Source organism: Aspergillus terreus, genomic scaffold (assembly GCF_000149615.1).
Source record: "Aspergillus terreus NIH2624 scaffold_2 genomic scaffold, whole genome shotgun sequence".
Classification (NCBI taxonomy): Eukaryota; Fungi; Ascomycota; class Eurotiomycetes; order Eurotiales; family Aspergillaceae; genus Aspergillus; species Aspergillus terreus.
Window position 1 is genome coordinate 2,350,182 of NT_165925.1, and position 18,721 is coordinate 2,368,902.

At 54.1% G+C, this 18,721-nt stretch overlaps 6 protein-coding genes across 6 annotated transcripts; 5 read left to right on the forward strand and 1 right to left on the reverse strand.

Annotated features, from left to right (window-relative positions):
- Positions 1–1,090: 1,090 nt before the first annotated feature.
- ATEG_01819 (beta-catenin-like protein 1) lies at positions 1,091–3,324 on the forward strand (the record flags this gene model as incomplete). The annotated part of the gene is made up of 10 exons (XM_001209184.1): positions 1,091–1,117; positions 1,167–1,221; positions 1,274–1,518; positions 1,572–1,678; positions 1,727–1,961; positions 2,011–2,104; positions 2,161–2,675; positions 2,732–3,016; positions 3,071–3,188; positions 3,242–3,324. The coding sequence occupies 10 exons, from the start codon at positions 1,091–1,093 to the stop codon at positions 3,322–3,324; spliced, it is 1,764 nt and encodes a 587-aa protein (XP_001209184.1).
- Positions 3,325–3,926: 602 nt separating this feature from the next.
- ATEG_01820 (DNA-directed RNA polymerase II subunit RPB2) lies at positions 3,927–7,770 on the forward strand (the record flags this gene model as incomplete). The annotated part of the gene is made up of 2 exons (XM_001209185.1): positions 3,927–7,534; positions 7,608–7,770. 2 exons carry the CDS (start codon positions 3,927–3,929, stop codon positions 7,768–7,770), a joined length of 3,771 nt encoding a protein of 1,256 aa, XP_001209185.1.
- A 1,405-nt stretch (positions 7,771–9,175) lies between these two features.
- esdC (GTP-binding protein EsdC) lies at positions 9,176–10,016 on the forward strand (the record flags this gene model as incomplete). The annotated part of the gene is made up of 2 exons (XM_001209186.1): positions 9,176–9,367; positions 9,420–10,016. The coding sequence occupies 2 exons, from the start codon at positions 9,176–9,178 to the stop codon at positions 10,014–10,016; spliced, it is 789 nt and encodes a 262-aa protein (XP_001209186.1).
- A 541-nt stretch (positions 10,017–10,557) lies between these two features.
- Positions 10,558–11,650, forward strand: ATEG_01822 (uncharacterized protein; the record flags this gene model as incomplete). The annotated part of the gene is given in 3 exon segments (XM_001209187.1): positions 10,558–10,669; positions 10,718–11,061; positions 11,081–11,650. 3 exon segments carry the CDS (start codon positions 10,558–10,560, stop codon positions 11,648–11,650), a joined length of 1,026 nt encoding a protein of 341 aa, XP_001209187.1.
- Positions 11,651–13,685: 2,035 nt separating this feature from the next.
- On the reverse strand, positions 13,686–17,191 carry ATEG_01823 (putative nuclear pore complex subunit Nup85; the record flags this gene model as incomplete). The annotated part of the gene is made up of 3 exons (XM_001209188.1): positions 13,686–14,167; positions 14,216–14,717; positions 14,771–17,191. 3 exons carry the CDS (start codon positions 17,189–17,191, stop codon positions 13,686–13,688), a joined length of 3,405 nt encoding a protein of 1,134 aa, XP_001209188.1.
- A 706-nt stretch (positions 17,192–17,897) lies between these two features.
- Positions 17,898–18,626, forward strand: ATEG_01824 (uncharacterized protein; the record flags this gene model as incomplete). The annotated part of the gene is made up of 1 exon (XM_001209189.1): positions 17,898–18,626. One exon carries the CDS (start codon positions 17,898–17,900, stop codon positions 18,624–18,626), a length of 729 nt encoding a protein of 242 aa, XP_001209189.1.
- Between the last annotated feature and the right edge of the window lie 95 nt (positions 18,627–18,721).

Sequence of the window (18,721 nt, forward strand, 5' to 3'; positions counted from 1 at the left end):
TGGTGATGTTCACTCCGTACACTCGAGGGAGTATCAATATCCACGTTCCGAGTATATATCCGGAGCACATACGGTAGTCTGCTACATGAGACTAGTATGAGATATCCAAGTCACAAAAGAAAGCTTCCTCACCATCTCATCTTGATAGTGGACAGACAGTAACCTCATCTAGTATCGATTTCTTTTTCCCGTCTATAAAAACACGCGCATGTCAAGTACTACCAAACATACCCCCAAAACACAAAATGCAGTATAATACATGGAGCGATTATCAACCCAGATAAACCTCACCCAGGGATATAGTATAACAAGCGTTGGCAGCATCTCCCATCCGCCCAACAGACAGATCGTCTGACCAACACTCACAGCTCATAACACAGCGACACAACGTACGGATTCATCGGGTATTCGTTTACATACTGCTTCATTGTCAGTGGCAATTCTTCTTTGAGAAAGGCCGCTCGCGATCATCAGCGGTAGTTGGTCTCGACTCACGGAGGAAGGAGAAGCTCGCTGAGAGAGCTGTGGAGGAAAGCGACGCCGGCCTGTAGAAAACACGTCAGACAAGCTGATACTCTGTCAAGCCAACAACACTTAGGAGGACTTACGCCGAACACGACGATGCTTCTCACAATGGTGGCGTTCTCCGGACGGGTGATCTCCTCATATGCGGAAGCGAAGAAGCCCTTCTGGGGGCGGCCGGCGGCGACGATGTGCTGCTTGGGAGCCATGGCGAATATCCGAAATTTCAAAGGAGATAGAGTGTGGAGAGTAGTCGATTAGAACGGTGTTCAAAAGGCAGACACGTCGGGTTGCAAATGGATGTTCGATGATGAAGTTGCGGACCGAGAAATCTTTCGCGTGCTTGGCGGTCGACTGCGTCTTTAGCTCCTCCCGGACGCCGTATTATCTCGGAGCAAGAGCGCAACCACAGGCTCAATCAGCTCATGAACGCGACCTGAGAGGCATGCAACTTGAAACCGTGTGAAATATCCTAGTCCAGTCATATTATTGCTTTCCACTCTCCGGTTCGCGCCATTTGATTAAAGCGTGGTTGCGCCGACCCTCGCCCGCAATACCTGTCGCAACCATGACCAGTGTCGATGAGCTTTTCAAGGTACTGTGAGCACACCAGCGCAACAGCATTGGAAGCTAATGGTTTTCAGAAACCGTCATCGGCAGCTAGTGCGAAACGAAAACTAGATGCCACAAAAGACCCGAGTACGTCGAAAGATTCCGTATAACGGGTGCAGATACTAACGTATCCTCAAAGACGAGCTCTACAAAGCCGCGAAGCTCGAAGCGAACGGAGATGTAAAGTCGAAAGGGAAGGCCCCGATGGTCGAAGATGAAGTGGATGACGACGGAGAAGCTGGTCCCGAACTCCCTCCCGATTTCGACGCCGAAGAAGATGTTCCCGATGATGACGAGGAAGGACGCTTTTTCGGTGGAGGCATGGACCGGCAAACCGCGCAGGCAATGCAGTATATCGACCAACAAGATCAGGGAGAGGCGGCGGTATGTACTATTGGTCAATGTTGTCTTCGGCTGGGTTCTGACTGCTTGTCTAGCCTGAGAAATTCGACACTGCCTGGCTGCGCCGGTTCGCCCTCAATTTTGAGAAGAAGATCTCCAAGAACGCTGAGCTGCGAGGAAAGTTCGAAAACGACCCTCAAAAGTGAGCATACACTCCGTCGGATTCATATGCATCGGGCTGATTCCTTAGATTCATGGCCTCCGAGGCTGATCTAGACACCGAAATCAAAGAATTATCGATCCTCTCCGAACACCCCGAACTTTACAGCGAATTTGCTAAGCTGGGATGCGTTGGCTCGTTGATCTCTCTACTTTCTCACGAGAACGCCGACATCGCCATTGATGCCATTCAGATCATCAGCGAACTGACGGACGAAGACGTCGAGGCTGAGCAAGAACAGTGGGATAGCTTAGTCAATGCAATGGTATGCATCCATTGTCTACTTACATTTCAGACAATGCTGACCGATATAGCTGGATGCGGACCTTATCGAACTGCTGGCTCAGAACCTGTCGCGGTTGGATGAAAACTCTGAAACAGACCGCGCAGGAGTATATTACGTTCTAAGTAAGAGATCTATCCGTGTTATAAAAGCGACGACTTTGCTGACTCCCCCGGAATAGGTGTCTTGGAGAATCTTGCTTCACAGACATTGCACGCTGAGAAGATCGGTCAAGATAAGAATACGCTTCCGTGGCTTCTTGCCCGCGTTCAGCAGAAAGAGAGGCCAGTCTCCCAGAATCTGCAGTACTCGGCTGAGATCTTGGCTATACTGTTACAATCATCCTCCAAAAACCGGGACAAATTCATTAGCCTGGATGGCGTAGACGTACTCCTTCAACTCCTGAGTCAATATCGCAAGCGCGATCCTGAGAAGGATTCTGACGAGGAAGAGTATGTCGAGAACTTATTTGACTGCTTGATCTGTCTTGTCGACGAGGCATCGGGTAAGGAAAAGTTCTTAGAAGGTGAAGGCGTTGAACTGGCCCAGATTATGTTGAAGGAAGGAAAATTCAGCAAGCCGCGCGCTCTGCGTGTGCTGGATCATGCGTTGGGTGGAATTGAGGGTGCTCCTGCGTGCGAGCGTCTGGTCGAGGCTGCGGGCCTGCGAACTGTGTTCGGCATGTTCATGAAAAAGGTAGGGTAGCCCCAGAACCACCTAGGTTTACATACCCTGAGACTAAGCTCGAACAGCAAGAACATCAGACGATAGAGCATCTGTTGGGCATTTTTGCCTCTCTCCTGCGTCTGTTGCCCGGTGGATCCGCGCCACGGATTCGTGCCCTGGCAAAATTCATGGAGAAGGACTATGAGAAAATCGAAAAGCTGATCAAGTTACGACGAGATTATGCCTCGCGTGTGACTCCTGTCGAGCAAGCCATTGAAAAGGAGCGCAAACAATACACGGAAGAAGAGCAGGAGATTATGGCACCAGAGTGGCTTTCACGGAGGTTTGACGCAGGCCTTTTCTGTATCCAGGTATGTGCTGTCCTGCACGTCCTGCACATTCTCAGTCGCTAACATCAGTCGCAGCTTATCGACGTGATCTTGGCATGGCTTGTGGCTGAGGACGATGGAGCAAGAAAACGGATTGTCGCTCTTCTTGCAGACCGTGATGAAGATCTGTCTCTTATTCAGGGCACACTGAAAGGTATGTTCCAGCAGTTACAAGTTGCTTCAGGTATCTATGCTAATTACTTGCAGAGCAAATCGAGGGTCTGTCAGAAGAAGAGCCAGGCCAAAAGGATTATAAGGAAATGCTGGAAACATTACTCCAATTTCTTTGAAAGATATAGGTACCTAGACCAGAAATTGTAATACTACTGAGGATCTTAATTGATTTGTAATATAGCGATGCTATTCTTAATGGCCAACGGTCGTGTATGCTGTGTGCAAACCTTCCAACAATTCCGAAGCCTCTTCTTCGGTATATTGAAGTATAGCATAATATAACAAAGTTATTGTAAGCCTTGAACTATTCACCATCAATGTCACTGCTATACAAGCAGTGGCGCTGTATAGAACCTTGGTCACGTGATTATACTGTATCGGGACTAGCCTCTAACACAGAAGGCGGTGAGGCTGCCTAGTGGCGCTCTTTCAAGATCCATCAGCGCCCGGAGTCTGAAGTTCTCCAGCGTTACTGCGTTCACCACCATCGCTGGGCCTCACTTCTCATCTGATTGAGACACTCAGTTTCCCGGTCAATCTCCAGCGCCATCTGAGGGACGTCTCATCAGGTGTCTGCTTGTCTGGGCAGTCGGGCTACCGGCGAGCGGGTGCCTTTTTCTCTTTTTCCCTGGACGAGCGCGTCGCGCCTTTGCGCTCATTCAGTTCCGTTATCTGCCTATCTCCCTTTCTACTGTGCTTGTGATCGACCTTAGCCAAAATGGCCGACTACGAAGATGCCTACGAGGATGAGTTCTACGATGAGATGGATGAGGGGATCACGTCGGAGGACTGCTGGACCGTCATTTCGTCCTTCTTCGACACCAAGGGTCTAGTCTCTCAGCAGCTGGACTCCTTTGACGAGTTTATCTCGTCGACAATGCAGGAACTGGTGGAAGAGCAGGGCCAGGTTACTCTCGACCAGACGCTTCCCCCGAACGAAGACGAAGTCGACCCCATTGTCCTCCGTCGGTATGAGCTCAAATTCGGAACCGTCATGCTTTCCCGTCCGTCCGTCACCGAGGGTGATGGTGCCACTACGATCATGTTGCCCCAGGAGGCTCGTCTGCGAAACCTCACTTACGCCAGTCCCCTGTACCTCGGTATTACGAAGAGAATCATGGAAGGTCGGGAGCGATTGGTTGCCGACCGGAACGAGGAAGAGATGGGTGAACCGGTTGAGGATAGAAAAAGCCAGGGCACATACCTTCAGTGGGAGCAAAAGGAACTGCCGCCTGACCAGGCGAAGGAGGAGACTGTTTTCATCGGAAAGATGCCGATCATGCTCAAGTCTAAGTACTGTATCCTCAAGGATCTGAGCGAGCAGGCTCTGTACAACTGGAACGAGTGTCCCTACGATTCTGGTGGTTATTTCATCATCAACGGAAGCGAAAAGGTCCTGATCGCCCAGGAGCGAAGTGCTGGAAACACGGTCCAGGTGTTCAAGAAGGCGCCACCCAGCCCTACGCCCTACGTCGCTGAGATTCGGAGTGCCGTTGAAAAGGGCTCCCGACTTCTTTCGCAGTTGTCGCTCAAACTGTTCGCCAAGGGCGACAGTGCCAAGGGTGGCTTCGGTCCTACCATTCGATCCACGCTGCCCTACGTCAAGACAGATATTCCCATTGTGGTCGTCTTCCGTGCTCTCGGTGTTGTCTCTGATGAAGATATTCTGAACCACATCTGCTACGACCGGAACGATACTCCTATGCTTGAAATGCTCAAGCCTTGTATTGAAGAAGGTTTCGTCATCCAGGACCGTGAAGTCGCCCTGGATTTCATTGCCAAGCGTGGGTCTTCTCAGTCCAGCATGAACCACGAACGCCGTGTTCGTTATGCCCGTGAAATCATGCAGAAAGAGTTGCTCCCTCACATCTCCCAGAGCGAAGGTAGCGAAACCCGGAAAGCATTCTTCTTGGGTTACATGGTGCACCGGCTTCTGCAGTGTGCTCTCGGCCGTCGCGATGTGGACGATCGGGATCACTTCGGTAAGAAGCGCCTTGATCTCGCTGGTCCTCTTCTTGCGAACCTCTTCCGTGTTCTCTTCACCCGAGTCACGCGAGACCTTCAGCGTTATGTCCAGAGATGCGTGGAGACGAACAGAGAAATCTACTTGAACATTGGTATCAAGGCTAGCACCTTGACAGGAGGTCTGAAGTATGCTCTGGCTACCGGAAACTGGGGCGAGCAGAAGAAGGCCGCGAGTGCGAAGGCCGGTGTGTCGCAAGTGCTCAGTCGTTATACTTACGCCTCTACCTTGTCTCACCTTCGGCGAACGAATACGCCTATCGGCCGTGATGGCAAGATTGCCAAACCTCGTCAGCTTCACAACACCCACTGGGGTCTGGTGTGTCCGGCAGAGACTCCGGAAGGTCAGGCTTGTGGTCTGGTCAAGAACTTGGCGCTTATGTGCTACATTACTGTCGGTACCCCCAGTGAGCCGATCATCGATTTCATGATCCAGCGTAATATGGAGGTTTTGGAAGAGTTTGAGCCTCAGGTTACGCCGAATGCGACCAAGGTCTTCGTGAACGGTGTCTGGGTTGGTATCCACCGGGATCCTGCTCATCTGGTCAACACTATGTCCTCTCTGCGTCGCCGGAACATGATCTCGCACGAAGTCAGTTTGATCCGGGATATCCGTGAGCGGGAATTTAAAATCTTCACGGACGCTGGACGTGTGTGCCGACCACTTTTCGTTGTCGACAATGACCCGAAGAGTGAAAACTGTGGCTCTCTTGTTCTCAATAAAGAACACATTCGGAAATTGGAGCAAGACAAGGAGCTGCCTCCAGACCTGGACCCTGAAGAGCGCAGGGAACGCTACTTCGGATGGGACGGTCTGGTGAAGTCTGGCGTGGTGGAATATGTGGATGCTGAAGAAGAGGAGACCATCATGATTGTGATGACTCCTGAGGACTTGGAGATCTCCAAACAGCTTCAGGCCGGTTATGCGCTACCTGAGGAGGAACTGCACGATCCCAACAAGCGTGTTCGTTCGATCCTTAGTCAAAAGGCGCACACCTGGACTCACTGTGAGATCCATCCCAGTATGATTCTCGGTGTCTGCGCCAGTATCATTCCTTTCCCCGATCACAACCAGTCGCCTCGTAACACCTATCAGTCTGCAATGGGTAAGCAAGCTATGGGTGTATTCCTGACGAACTTCGACCAGCGCATGGAGACCATGGCGAACCTTCTCTATTATCCGCAGAAGCCTCTGGCGACCACTCGGTCTATGGAGTTCCTGCGGTTCCGTGAGTTGCCAGCAGGTCAGAATGCCATCGTGGCTATTGCTTGTTATTCCGGATACAACCAGGAAGATTCGGTCATTATGAACCAGAGCAGTATCGATCGCGGTCTCTTCCGCAGTCTTTTCTACCGTACATATACCGACTCGGAGAAGATGGTGGGATTGACCGTGGTCGAGCGCTTCGAGAAGCCCATGCGATCCGACACGATTGGCATGCGGAAGGGTACCTATGATAAGCTGGATGAAGACGGTATCATTGCGCCGGGTGTCCGCGTTTCGGGTGAGGATATCATTATTGGTAAGACGGCCCCGTTGGCGCCCGAGGCGGAAGAGCTTGGTCAGAGAACCAAGGCGCACACCAAGCTGGATGTGTCGACGCCGCTTCGCAGTACAGAAAGCGGTATCGTGGACCAGGTCCTTGTGTCCACCAGCAATGACGACCTGAAGTTTGTCAAGGTCCGCATGCGGACGACGAAGATTCCCCAGATCGGTGACAAGTTTGCTTCTCGTCACGGACAGAAGGGTACGATTGGTATTACCTATCGACAGGAAGACATGCCGTTCACTCGGGAGGGAGTGGCGCCCGATCTGATCATCAACCCCCACGCCATCCCGTCTCGTATGACCATCGCCCATTTGATCGAGTGTCAACTCAGTAAGGTGTCGGCGCTACGTGGGTTCGAGGGAGATGCGACGCCGTTCACGGATGTCACTGTCGACTCGATCTCGCGTCTGCTCCGCGAGCACGGTTACCAGTCCCGCGGGTTTGAGGTGATGTACAACGGCCACACGGGACGGAAGCTGGTGGCGCAGGTCTTCCTGGGACCGACGTACTATCAGCGGCTGCGGCACATGGTGGACGATAAGATCCACGCGCGTGCTCGAGGCCCGACCCAGATCCTGACCCGGCAGCCGGTGGAGGGTCGTGCTCGTGACGGTGGACTGCGATTCGGAGAGATGGAGCGTGACTGCATGATTGCGCACGGAGCCAGTGCTTTCCTGAAGGAGCGGCTCTTCGACGTGTCCGACCCGTTCCGGGTGCACATTTGCGACGACTGTGGATTGATGACGCCGATTGCGTAAGTGCCCTTTGCGTTGATTTGTTGAATCGGACACGAGGAGGATCGATGGCTGACTGACCCCTGCTTGCAGAAAACTGAAGAAGGGCCTATTCGAGTGTCGCCTGTGCAACAACAAGCACCGAATCTCGCAGGTGCATATCCCGTATGCAGCCAAGCTTTTGTTCCAAGAGCTGGCCTCGATGAACATTGCCGCTCGCATGTTTACTAACCGGTCCGGCGTGTCCGTGCGGTGAGGGAAATTTCGTCGAAGAAGATTCCTTCGTTGTACTATGCGATTTTTTCCACTGGTTGTTCGCTTCGAATATTTTCTTGTTCTTCTAGTTTCTTAATTCTGCTCAGCGAAAACTTTGCTTGATATGGACCGAAAGAAAACCGACTAAATCGGCATATTGTGGCGTCCTGTGGTTTTGAGGGATTGTGTGTTTACTTTTGATGATCTGCTGATCCCTCGTCTTTTCTTTTGGCCATTCCTTTCTGATTACGAAGGCTTTTGGGGATGATTCGGAGGGTCCTGTTTACTACCACATACTATACATGCACTAGGGAATACCAGCGAATACAATAGCATTTAGTTGGCGAGTACTCGGTATGGAGTGTATCTGCCCCTCACCGGAAGCCAGTTCATCAATATAATCTCGTCCCGAGCGAACCTTCTTCAGGCCGATGGGGGAGTGTTATTGGCGATGGACGAGGGTCTAAGAACGGTCTAATGCCGGTGACGAGCGGATCCTCGGCGGTTAAGGAGGGGGTGTGATTGGTGGTGACTGCAGCAGGTGGTTGGCCCGCATGGAGTGGGGTTACCTTACCGGGGAACCAATCCGAGTTGTCTGTTACCCGCCGGGACAGCGGGGGTGGGGCAACTACGCACGGTGGTTGGCTCGTGGGGATGTCATCGGCTTCTATTCTGGGATGCGGCGTTCATCGCAGTCGAAAGGCTGAGAATGCCTTATAATGCTGCAGCCGCCGAGCTGATTCTTCCTCTTCTTCTTCTCTTCTTTCTTTCTTTCTTCAGCAAGCCCGGTCTTGTCTTGAGCTGCCCTTAGTTTGAAGGTTCCTGTGCACTGGTTGCACTGGTTTCATTGTGTTTCGTCGCTTTTATACTTCTTATTTAATCGCCCATACTTGCTATATCAAAAACCATACTCCCATATTACCTACCCTTTTTTTTGAGAATTCCTGTTCAGACGAGCTGTGCTCTCTGGATTCCCTTGCCTTTGTTCAGGATCCTTCGAACTCTTACGACTTCTTAACGATTCCAATCTAGTCGCCGGTCGACTGTTGCGCCTCGTTCAGCTCAGACTCTTGCTCAGCCTTGTTGGTTCTCTCGCCAAGGCTTTTTTCATTTGCAGACTACATACTATTAATTCGACTTGCGTGTCGTGGACTGGATCCCGTCAATCGCAGAGCCTCGTTGTGATCGTTGTTGACAGTCAATCCATCGCCAACACCAACACCAACAACCAACATCCGGACTTGATCGATTCGACTCTGGTAGTCCTCGTCTCAAGCTCCTACAACGATATAGTCTTCCGCCGCTTTCCCGTGGAAGCATCGGCTCATCTTCGCCCGCGACACACCGCTATACTTCTCGTTCGCTGCACATAATATAATTTATAGTACATCCCAGTCTCACCCACCATGACTGCTGTGCAACTCAAGTTCAATCTTCGGACCTCGTCCAACGTCAAGACCGTCCATCTGGTCGGCTCCTGGGACAACTACTCGCGCCAGATCCCCCTCTCCCGCGACGATGTCAAGCCCGGCGCCTGGGTGGGCAAGTTTCGCTTCCAGACCTCGATGCTGAAGCTCGGCGGGCGGTATTGGTACTACGTATGTCTGCACCCAGAACACGAACTCAATCAGAAATATACTAACCGCTCAGTACATCATGGACGGCTACCACGTCTCCCATGACCCCGCCGTCGACTACACCGTGGAGCCCACCACCGGCCGCAAACTGAACATCCTCGACGTGCCCGGGGGCAAGTCGTCTGCGCCGGCGCCCGCCCCCAAGCACCGCCGCACGTCGCACGACATCGCCAAGGGCCGCGCCCTATCGCCGTCCAAGATCCAGCACCCCAAGCCGTCCAAGCCATACGCCTCGCGCCAGATCCGCGAGTCCGACTTCGCCCCCACCGTGGACGACCTCACGCGCCGCTTCGCCGGCTCCCGCCTGTCCGACGAGTACTCGTACTCCAACAGCCCGCCCAGCTCTGTCGGCTCGTCGCTGTCCTCGCGGTCGTCTGGCAGCACCTCGCCGTCGTCGCTGTCGTCCATGAGCGACCCGCCCAGCGTGTGCCGCTGTGAGCGCTACGGAATCACGCGCAAGGGCGACCGCGTCAAGCTCGACTGCGGCGGCAGCCGCTGCGGCTACGTGACCGAGTCGTCTGAAGCGAGCTGCTCTGAGTCCGACAGTGATGAGGAGTACCGTCGGGCGCGCAGCGCCGTGCGTCGCCAGGGGATTGTTGTCCGCAGATAAGGCATGTGGGAGGTATTGCGATTCCCGATCAAGACAATTACTATTGGACTTCGGTCCTGACGGATGAGATGCTGGCTATGGGCATGTTGCAGTTATTGCCTTGGATATATAGTCACTCTTTTGCAGGACACCTTGCGCTAATCACCAGAAAACAAAAAGAGAAAAAAAAAAAAAGAGGAGGTGTGTAGCCGGACTACGGACGAGCCGGACTCGCTTCGTGGCGGCCAGGGGGTGAGGGGACTGATTGAAGGTGTTTGGACAATGCCGCTCTGTACGGAGGACGTTTGATGTACAGCCAGGCGGAATGACTGATGGATTGATGAGTGATGACGTCCCGGTTATGTCGGGCCTACGATGGGAGGCCTGTCGATGCATGGCCGGAGGATGGTGATGAAGAGTACGAAGTAGGTAGAAATATATATATGGACGTGATGCAGCTCTCGGATAGTCCACCTCCGCACTCGGATATCCCGAGGTCGGATGGATGTATATAACTACCTTTGCCCCAGACCGTATCCACACCACAAAGTACACCCACACCATGGCGTCGACTACCCCCCTGACCGTGCAATACAAGGAAGCAAATGGCAGCAAGATCACGACGGATATCTACCTGCCGCCCGCGAGTCCGGAGTCCACCTCGTATCCCGTCTGTGCGTGTCCCTTTACATCTAGCTGCTGGGCCATACTCACCCATATAGTAATCAACATCCACGGCGGCGCCTTCATGCTCGGCCACTCGCGCATGGTCTCCATGCCGCAGATCGACGACTGTCTCGCGCGCCGCTGGATCGTCGTCGCCCCGAACCACCGTCTCTGCCCGCAGGTCAACATCCTCGACGGGCCGATCGCCGACTGTCGCGATCTGCTGCAGTGGATCTACTCCGGCCAGCTGGATGCATACCTGCAGTCCCAGAATAAACCGCACCGCGTGGACCACCAGCGCGTGATGGCATTCGGCACTTCCAGCGGCGGGACGCTCGCTCTGTCACTCGTACACCCCCCAACCGCCCCCCCTCCTCCATGCCGTCGAACGAAAATCCAGGTACTCACTGCAAGACCAGGGCTACGACGTGCCCCGACCCCCCGCCGCAATCCTCAACTTCTACGGCGCCGTGCACTTCACCGATCCGTTCTGGACGTCGCCCGTCCCGCACATCAAGTCCAAACTCCCGCCGTTCGCGGACTCCTTCCTCCAGCAGATCTACGCCGAGCACCCGGTCCCCACGAGCAGCGCGATCTCCCTCGAGGGCCAGAGCGAGGGGCCCTCCGGTGCAGCGCCAGACTTCACGCGCGCGCGCGACGCCTTCGCCTTCACGCAGATCGCCAACGGCACCGTGCTGGCGGCGTGCTTTCCCGGCCGGGATGTGCGCGAGATCGACCCCGTCGCGCGGGTGGGGTCGACCTTCCCGCCGACGTTTATTGTGCATGGGGCGGAGGACCGCATGGTGCCGATTGGGTTGAGTCGGCGGCTGTTGGAGGTGCTGAGGGGGTGTGGGGTGCGGTGTGGGATGGTCGAGGTGCCGGGGGAGGATCATACGTTTGCGATGGGGATGAAGGTTGGGTCGCGGACGTGGGAGGTGCAGCGGCGGGGGTTTGATTTTCTTGCGGAGGTCATTTCGGACAGATCTTGATGTTAGGTACCTAAGGATGCAGCTTATATTACATAGGGTATGAAGGGACCAGCCTGAACAAACTACCCATTTTCCTAACCCCCCGTTCGATCTTAGTATAGGCGCATGCGCCGTATCCCGTCGCTCATGTCCCATCTTGCATGCTCGTCCAGCGCCAGCTACCCGCGCTGCGGCGCAGCCGTCTCATACAAGCATGTGTATTGCATACGGTTGGTGACGTGCCAGCACGTCCCCGGACCGACCAGATTAAACCCCCTTGGCGCTGGAGTACCCGGAATCCGGGTAGGCAGCTCCAGCTCCAGGCCCAGTCCCCGCCGAGGGGTTCGCGCGCAGCGAATGGCGCGGGCAGGTGTACCCGACCAGCACGGTCTTTTCCTGCACGCGGTGGCCGCGCTGGCCGTAGGCTTCACACGGGTCGACCGCGTGTTCGAAGTAGAGGCAGCGGCAGACGGAGAAGCGTTCGACAAGTTTGTAGCACATTCCTGATACGGTTGGTTTTGGTTGCGGTAGAGAGAGGGTAGGAATGGGGTGTATAGGCGGTGCGCCAGCGGAGGGCCGTCAAGTCGATGAGGTGGAAGGAGAGACTGGTCTGCGATAGACGAGAAGGAATGAAGAAGAAGAGGTTGTCGATGAAGACCTTCATGTAGCAAGCAGTGTCAAGCTTTATAACGAGAGAGGACCATCAGGCGACCAGACCATGGTCAGGATGCTTCAATGACAGAAAGAACGAATGCAGAGATAGACCCAGACGAAAGACCATGCTTCGAGTCCAGACCGGGAGATTGTCGCTGTGATTCAAGCTGCAAGGCATCCATAAACCTGACTGCCTGAGGGAAACAAGAGAATGTGGGATGAAGAAAGAAAAGAAGCGAAACGAAATCCAAAGCCAAAAATAAAGACCCAGTGCATCGGCCACGATATACCCCATTCCCACTAGTTATTCCCTGATTCTGATTCAACCCCTCCGTAGGGCGAGCAACGGACAACACCGAGCCCTAGACGATCAGTGGGGACCGACAGTCGGGCTGAGGCGTCGCAGCGTCGGCTAGTGGGCGAGCCTACTAAGGTATACTTCACCGGCGTTCCTGCAAACCCCGTAGGGCTGGTCCTTGGCTGTCCCGTGGCACGAGAGATGACAGCTGATATGCGAGGTCCTGATGACAGAGATCTCAACGGTTTGGAGGCTCAACCCGTCCATTGGATGCTGGAGTAAGCATACTCCTTGGTTGTCACACCTTGCAGGGGCTGTTCAGCTGGCGTTCATGGTATGCCTCATGGATCATCCATTATCTTTGGGAGGAGACCATCCCCATGGTCGGTAGGGCCGGGATCGTGCACTACTGCGCGTTAGTGCGATCCAGCTGGGAGAAAGGAAGTAGGATGAGGGTTTGGCGGGTCACTGACCAGCGGCCTGAGTCACTAATTCTCCAGGCAGCCATTTTTCCAAGTCCCGAACACGGAGTAGATCCGTCTTTGCTGTGCAAGTAATAAACAGACCTAGAGTCGAATTGGTGGAGGTTGTCGGCATTGGGTAGTAGAGGTTGTCTTTGAACATCAGCGTAAACATATCTATACTCTGTACACACCAACTACATCTCAGAAATACCAAGATCAAACTACACCATGAAGTGTACAGAGTACGGAGAAGAGAGATCGCCAGCACGGAACTCATGCCGACTTGGGTCTTGGCGGGTGCTTCAGCCACACCGGGCGTCGGGCGCAGTCTTGGCCAGTGTATACATACGGAGTATCGGCTTCACTATCGTCCAAAGTAGCGGTCAACATCATGATTTTCTTCATCGACGGTATGAATTGTGTACATTGCGGCTCTTCAACTGTGAGTCATTGCGTGCCTTTGCATTGCCTCTTGCACGGCCACACGGCACGCCTGACCCTTATCGAGTATACTCCGTACTCGTCGGAGAGCCCGAGGTGTAGACAACCAGTACCGGTATCATATTAATCTCTACACTTGCACCAGCGCGGTAGATCATACTAACTCCATACACATACACGCTCCAAATGAACTTTTGCCCTACATGCATCCCAATGCCCCAAAGCTCAATCCCTTCGCCAGTCCCAATCGCAACATCCGGAGGACATCGTCGCCCTTGACATCCGCCGGCAACCCGGCACGCCAGTCCCAGCCACGTTCTTGCGCCCGGCCCCGGCGGCCCTCGTTCATCCGAGGCACCAGCACGCCAGAGCTGCTGGTCGAGCCTGGTCCGGAACGACCGCATGCCGATTCGATCATGTCATTGCTAATGAACGAGAACGTGCTCGAGGCTGTTAGTGACGACACCGACTTCTTCAAAAGAGCCCGCGGTGACGGTGGGACAACAAAGGAATCATGGGTCTGAGCGTCACTCAAGGCACGCTGCGACGACTGGTGATCGAGTAGAGTCGAGCGGAAACATTCCTCGCATTGAGAGTAGACACGCGGCGTGACCGTTTCGAGATCTTCAATGGCAGACAACACTGCAATCTGCTGCGAGACGGAAAGAATAGGCGTCGGTTCTGTCGTCGTTAGTCTCCTGACTTGCCCAGCACACCGGTACGACTTACGGTTGATTAGCGGCAAGACTTCGCCCAGAAGCACCATCAAACCATCCACCTGTACAGCCGAGTCGCGGTCCGGGTCGTAGAGCCCACCGTAGATGCTATCCGCGGCGCTACCGATCACGGCGACCAGAGCCTGAGCGGCGACTCGCCGGCGGGCCAGGGGCTTGTATCGAGGCTTCTCGCCAGGACCAAGGCCGACGGTCTCATCTCGGGTCTCGTAAAATCGCCGGAGCGTGGCATATCCGCTGAAATAGAATTGGAGGATACTTGCCGCTTCCTCGTCCGCAGCAGCAATTCCCTCCAGCGCCGTCTTAGGTTCCTTGATTAGCGCATAGAGCTGTTCGTCCATTTCGTCAGACGGAGGGTAAGCCCGGGATTCGACCAAACTGTATGAAATGAGAAGATCGACCACCGATTTGACCTTGCGGCGGCAGTGAGCCCGTGAGTAGCACATAAGAGCCAGTCCGTACTCCTCGCCTTTCGACGCAGTAATATCTCCGTACCGCTATGGTTCTCAACATCAGTTTTGGTTTCCGAACATAAGGAATCGGAACATACCTCTGAGACTCTCCGGCCCTCCTTCTCCAGTCCTAGCTCCGAGCAAAGTAATACAACCTTGTCCATCTGTTCCGCAGTATCAAGAGGTAACTTGTCCACCAATTCGGAGACACTCTTTTGCATCTTCTCATGATCGCTCAAACGGCTAAGAACTTCAAGCGCGAGCTCCCAGCCCTCGCGGACACCAGTTTCATTCTCGATAGACTGGCGCTCGAACAGCGCGGATGAGTAGGTGGTGAGAATATCGTCCTTCTGGACACGACGGTTCGCATTGCCCTCTTGGCCATACGAAAGAACCATCAAGTCATTCTCACTCAGACCTGGCATCGCCTTTTCCCCCGACTCGGTTTCCAGCCAGCCTCCCGCGGACGCAACCTCAGCCACAGCAGAAGCGATACACAGGGACCACGTCTGCAGGAGTTCCAACACACCATCCACATTGCCCTCAAAAACAGACGCCAAGCCGACCTCGAGCTGACTGAGGGAGTTAATCCGGAACACCGCGTCGCCAGACTCCCCATTCGTGGCGTTGTTGAAGGCTAGATCAAGGCGGCGGATGTAGGCTTCTTCCGGAGCAACGTCGGGATTCAATGTCTGCGGCTTGGATCCGCGGGGACGCAGGAAATTGCTCATAGCAAAGTCATTGCCAGCGTCCTCCTCGTCTTCTCCATCCCACCAGACCGTCAGACCGATCGTGGCTTCAACCCAGTCTTGAGCGTGGCTCATGATGGCACTCGTGTCTCCGAGGATAATACGGTAAACCGACCTGAGATTCTGATAGATCGTCCAAGGAACGCGGCTTTCAGCCATGCGCGCAGACTGCGCAAAGGAGTGGTCTTGTGCGGTGGGGTTTGGTCCCAGTCCGAAGTTGATCGCCTGGAACCGGTTGCCTGTGACCGGAAGTTCCGAGTCTTGCTGCTCATCTCCCTCCGCAAATTCTTCGAGGTCAGTCACAGCAGTCATTACACGCCTCCTATACTGTGCCCAATCAGAGTTCCTTACATCCCAGTCACCACGTTGACTCGGGCAGGACTCGAGAATCTGGAGGGCTTTGTTGACACAGCGCTGAATATTCTGCAGCTGTGCGCCACGGTAGCCAGACTGTGGTAGTCCATCCTCTAACGCAGACCGAGCGTAGTTGAAATCCGCAGACCGCAAGACTTCCGCGGCCTCTGAGAGATGTCCACGCAGCACGGCGGCGTTGATGAGCTCCCAGAAATTCGGAGATGCGGTAGGGCTGGGCTCCGATTCCTTCAACTGACGGAGATCCACGGACTGGGAATGGTTTGCATCAAGCCAGTCCAGGAGGACTTTTGGCATGGGAGTGGGTGTGCTTTCTCGGGAGCCAGCCAGCACAAGACTGCGTGGCGCCGCAAAGCCGAGGTTAGACAGACTCCCTGGTTTGGAAGTCGACTGAGGCGGGTGGTGCAGCTGAAGCAACAAGGATCCCAGAAAGCTTGCCTTCGCTACATTTGGGGCATTGTCCCCAGGCCCAATAACCCCTGAACTTCTGGAACGACCGCTTTGCTCTGCAGATTTCTTCCACACGGCGGTCAACCTGCTGCAAGCTTCTGCCAACGTTGCGCGGAAATCAGTTTCCTGGTACTCAGCCTGTCTAGCTTCGTCGTACATGCGACAGATTTCATCTTCCGTGTTGATGATAATGTCACTGGGTTCGTCCACCGGCGCAACACGAGACCTTGAAGCGAAATTTCGCACAATGGACGGGACTGCCGAATCCTTCTTAGGCGACAGCTTCCCTTTGCGCAGCGGTGATTGGCTTGCCCACTTTTCATCGAGTTTCGGCCGTTTCGCATTGCCCGGGTTGGAATAGATCGATTTGCGCTGGCCATTGGAGGCAGATTGGGGAGCCAGAGAATTCCCGAACTGCGAGTCCAAGAAGCTAAAGCGACCAGGATTTCCGAGCTTATCTTCCACCTCCATATCACCATCCCCTTGTTCTTCAGCCTCTTCTTCCATCTCCTCCTCCTCTCCATCATGGTAACCATCTTCTTCCATGTGCGATGCGCCGAAATCTCTGGACGCCGCTGAATTCGTTGACTCGCCAAACGGACTGTCGCTGTTTATACTGAAGATCGAATGCGACGGCGCAAATGACTTCGCTGGCGCGGTCTTCTTGCTCTTGGGCACAAAATCGGAGCCAATTGACGACCCAAAGATGCTGTCATTAGGGTTGACGTTGCCCGACTTCGTGAAGAGAGATTGAGAGGAATTGAAATGAGATCGGGAACTCATTTGGGAGCTGCCGTATACGGTGGACGGAGGAGGACCGGCGGGGGTGAAGGAGTTGGAGGCCGACGGCGGAACGCCCGAGGGAGTGGTGGATAGATTGCTGAACAAGCTGCGGGATTTTCCTGGGGTCGACGGGGGGCTGGACTCGTATGGTGTCTTGAAAGACATTCTGTGTCGGCAAGAAAAGCGTGGAGAGGAATTGGGTCGGTGACGACGGGAGGAGAAGGTGAAGGTGAATAAACAAAGAAATTATTCTTGACCGGTTGGAATCCGGGGAGGTTCAACGTGGGCTCCCGGATGTATGGGACGGTTTCTCTGTCACGGGCGATGACGAGATATCCCAAGCGCGACCAACGACAAACCACCGGCGACGCAGTCCGGAGGAAAAAGGTGAAGGAGGATGAGCTGTCACCGTCGAGCGTCGGCGTCGCTTCTTCTTCTCCGTCGATCGACGCGCTTGAGTCTTGGCGGCCACGCCCATGTCATGTGAGGTCATGTGATATATTCAATGCCACGTGACTTAAGGCCTTCCATGACGTCACGTGGAGGAGCTTCCGCTTTGGGCAACTTCGTATTCGCTACTACTGATTCGCTGTGCCCGACTCGCCCAAGGCTGAGCCGCGTCCGCCTTGGAGAAACACAGCCTTCAAATCCAATGCGCCTAGTGCGGCTGCTGTCTCTGTATGGCTCCCAGGCCGTCAATCTGAGCCTAAGCACTGCGCTAGTGAGAATCAATCAGCAACAGGGTCCCTAGTGTAGGGATGGAAGGTTCGGGGAGATATAAGACCGGGTGGACACCCGTCGGATGAGGATGAAACCCAACATCTTCTTCTTCTATCTTTCTCTACCCAGGTGATGATCTTTAGCTGTCACCATGGAGAAATCGAACAACGCATCTGGCGTATATGACGCCGAATCCCTCCAAGCCACCAACTCCATCGCTGATGCAGACTCCGTGGATGGAGGTCTATCCAATGTTACCTCCGGGTCTCGTCTATACCAGATCTACCACTCCATGTTCCGTTACGACTACAACGTGATGACGGCCGACAAAACGCCGCTCTTTCACGTGTATAATTCCACCTTCACACCGAAGAAACCTGAACTCACTGTCCACGCCGGAAGCGACGAAAAGGGCCCTAGAGTCGCCGCCTGCAAGTTTCTGCACTTTTCCAGACATGTGAAAGTCTGCTTAGGAGACCCTGAAAACGTCGGTTCTGCTCAGTGGGAAGATCTCTTATGCCAAAATCTCCGGCACAACAAGTATCGTTGGCAAATGACTGTCAAAAGTGCTGGCGGCCCGGAAAGACGGTCTTTCCTGTGGAAGTCAACCCGCTCGGTTGGTGTTGGGGGCGAGAAGCCTTCTGTATTCAACTCCAACTGTTGGAAGTTGGTCGAGGAGCGGTCCGGACGGGTTGCCGCCGTGTTCACAGGCACGATGACAAGCATCAAGAAAAGCGGGAAACTGCAGGTGGATGCAGACTATGGCCAAGAGTTTGATCTGATGGCTCTTGTGACTGTGCTCGCATTGTATGAAAAGCAACGACGTCGCAGCAATAGCGCAGGAGGCGGTGGTGGTGGTGGAGGAGGTGGCGGCGGCTGATAGACTGTTACCTACCAGGTTGTCTATGTGTCTCATTTTGTTGATGTCAAGATACCATGTTTATTTATCACTGAAAGCGTATAGAATGGATTGTT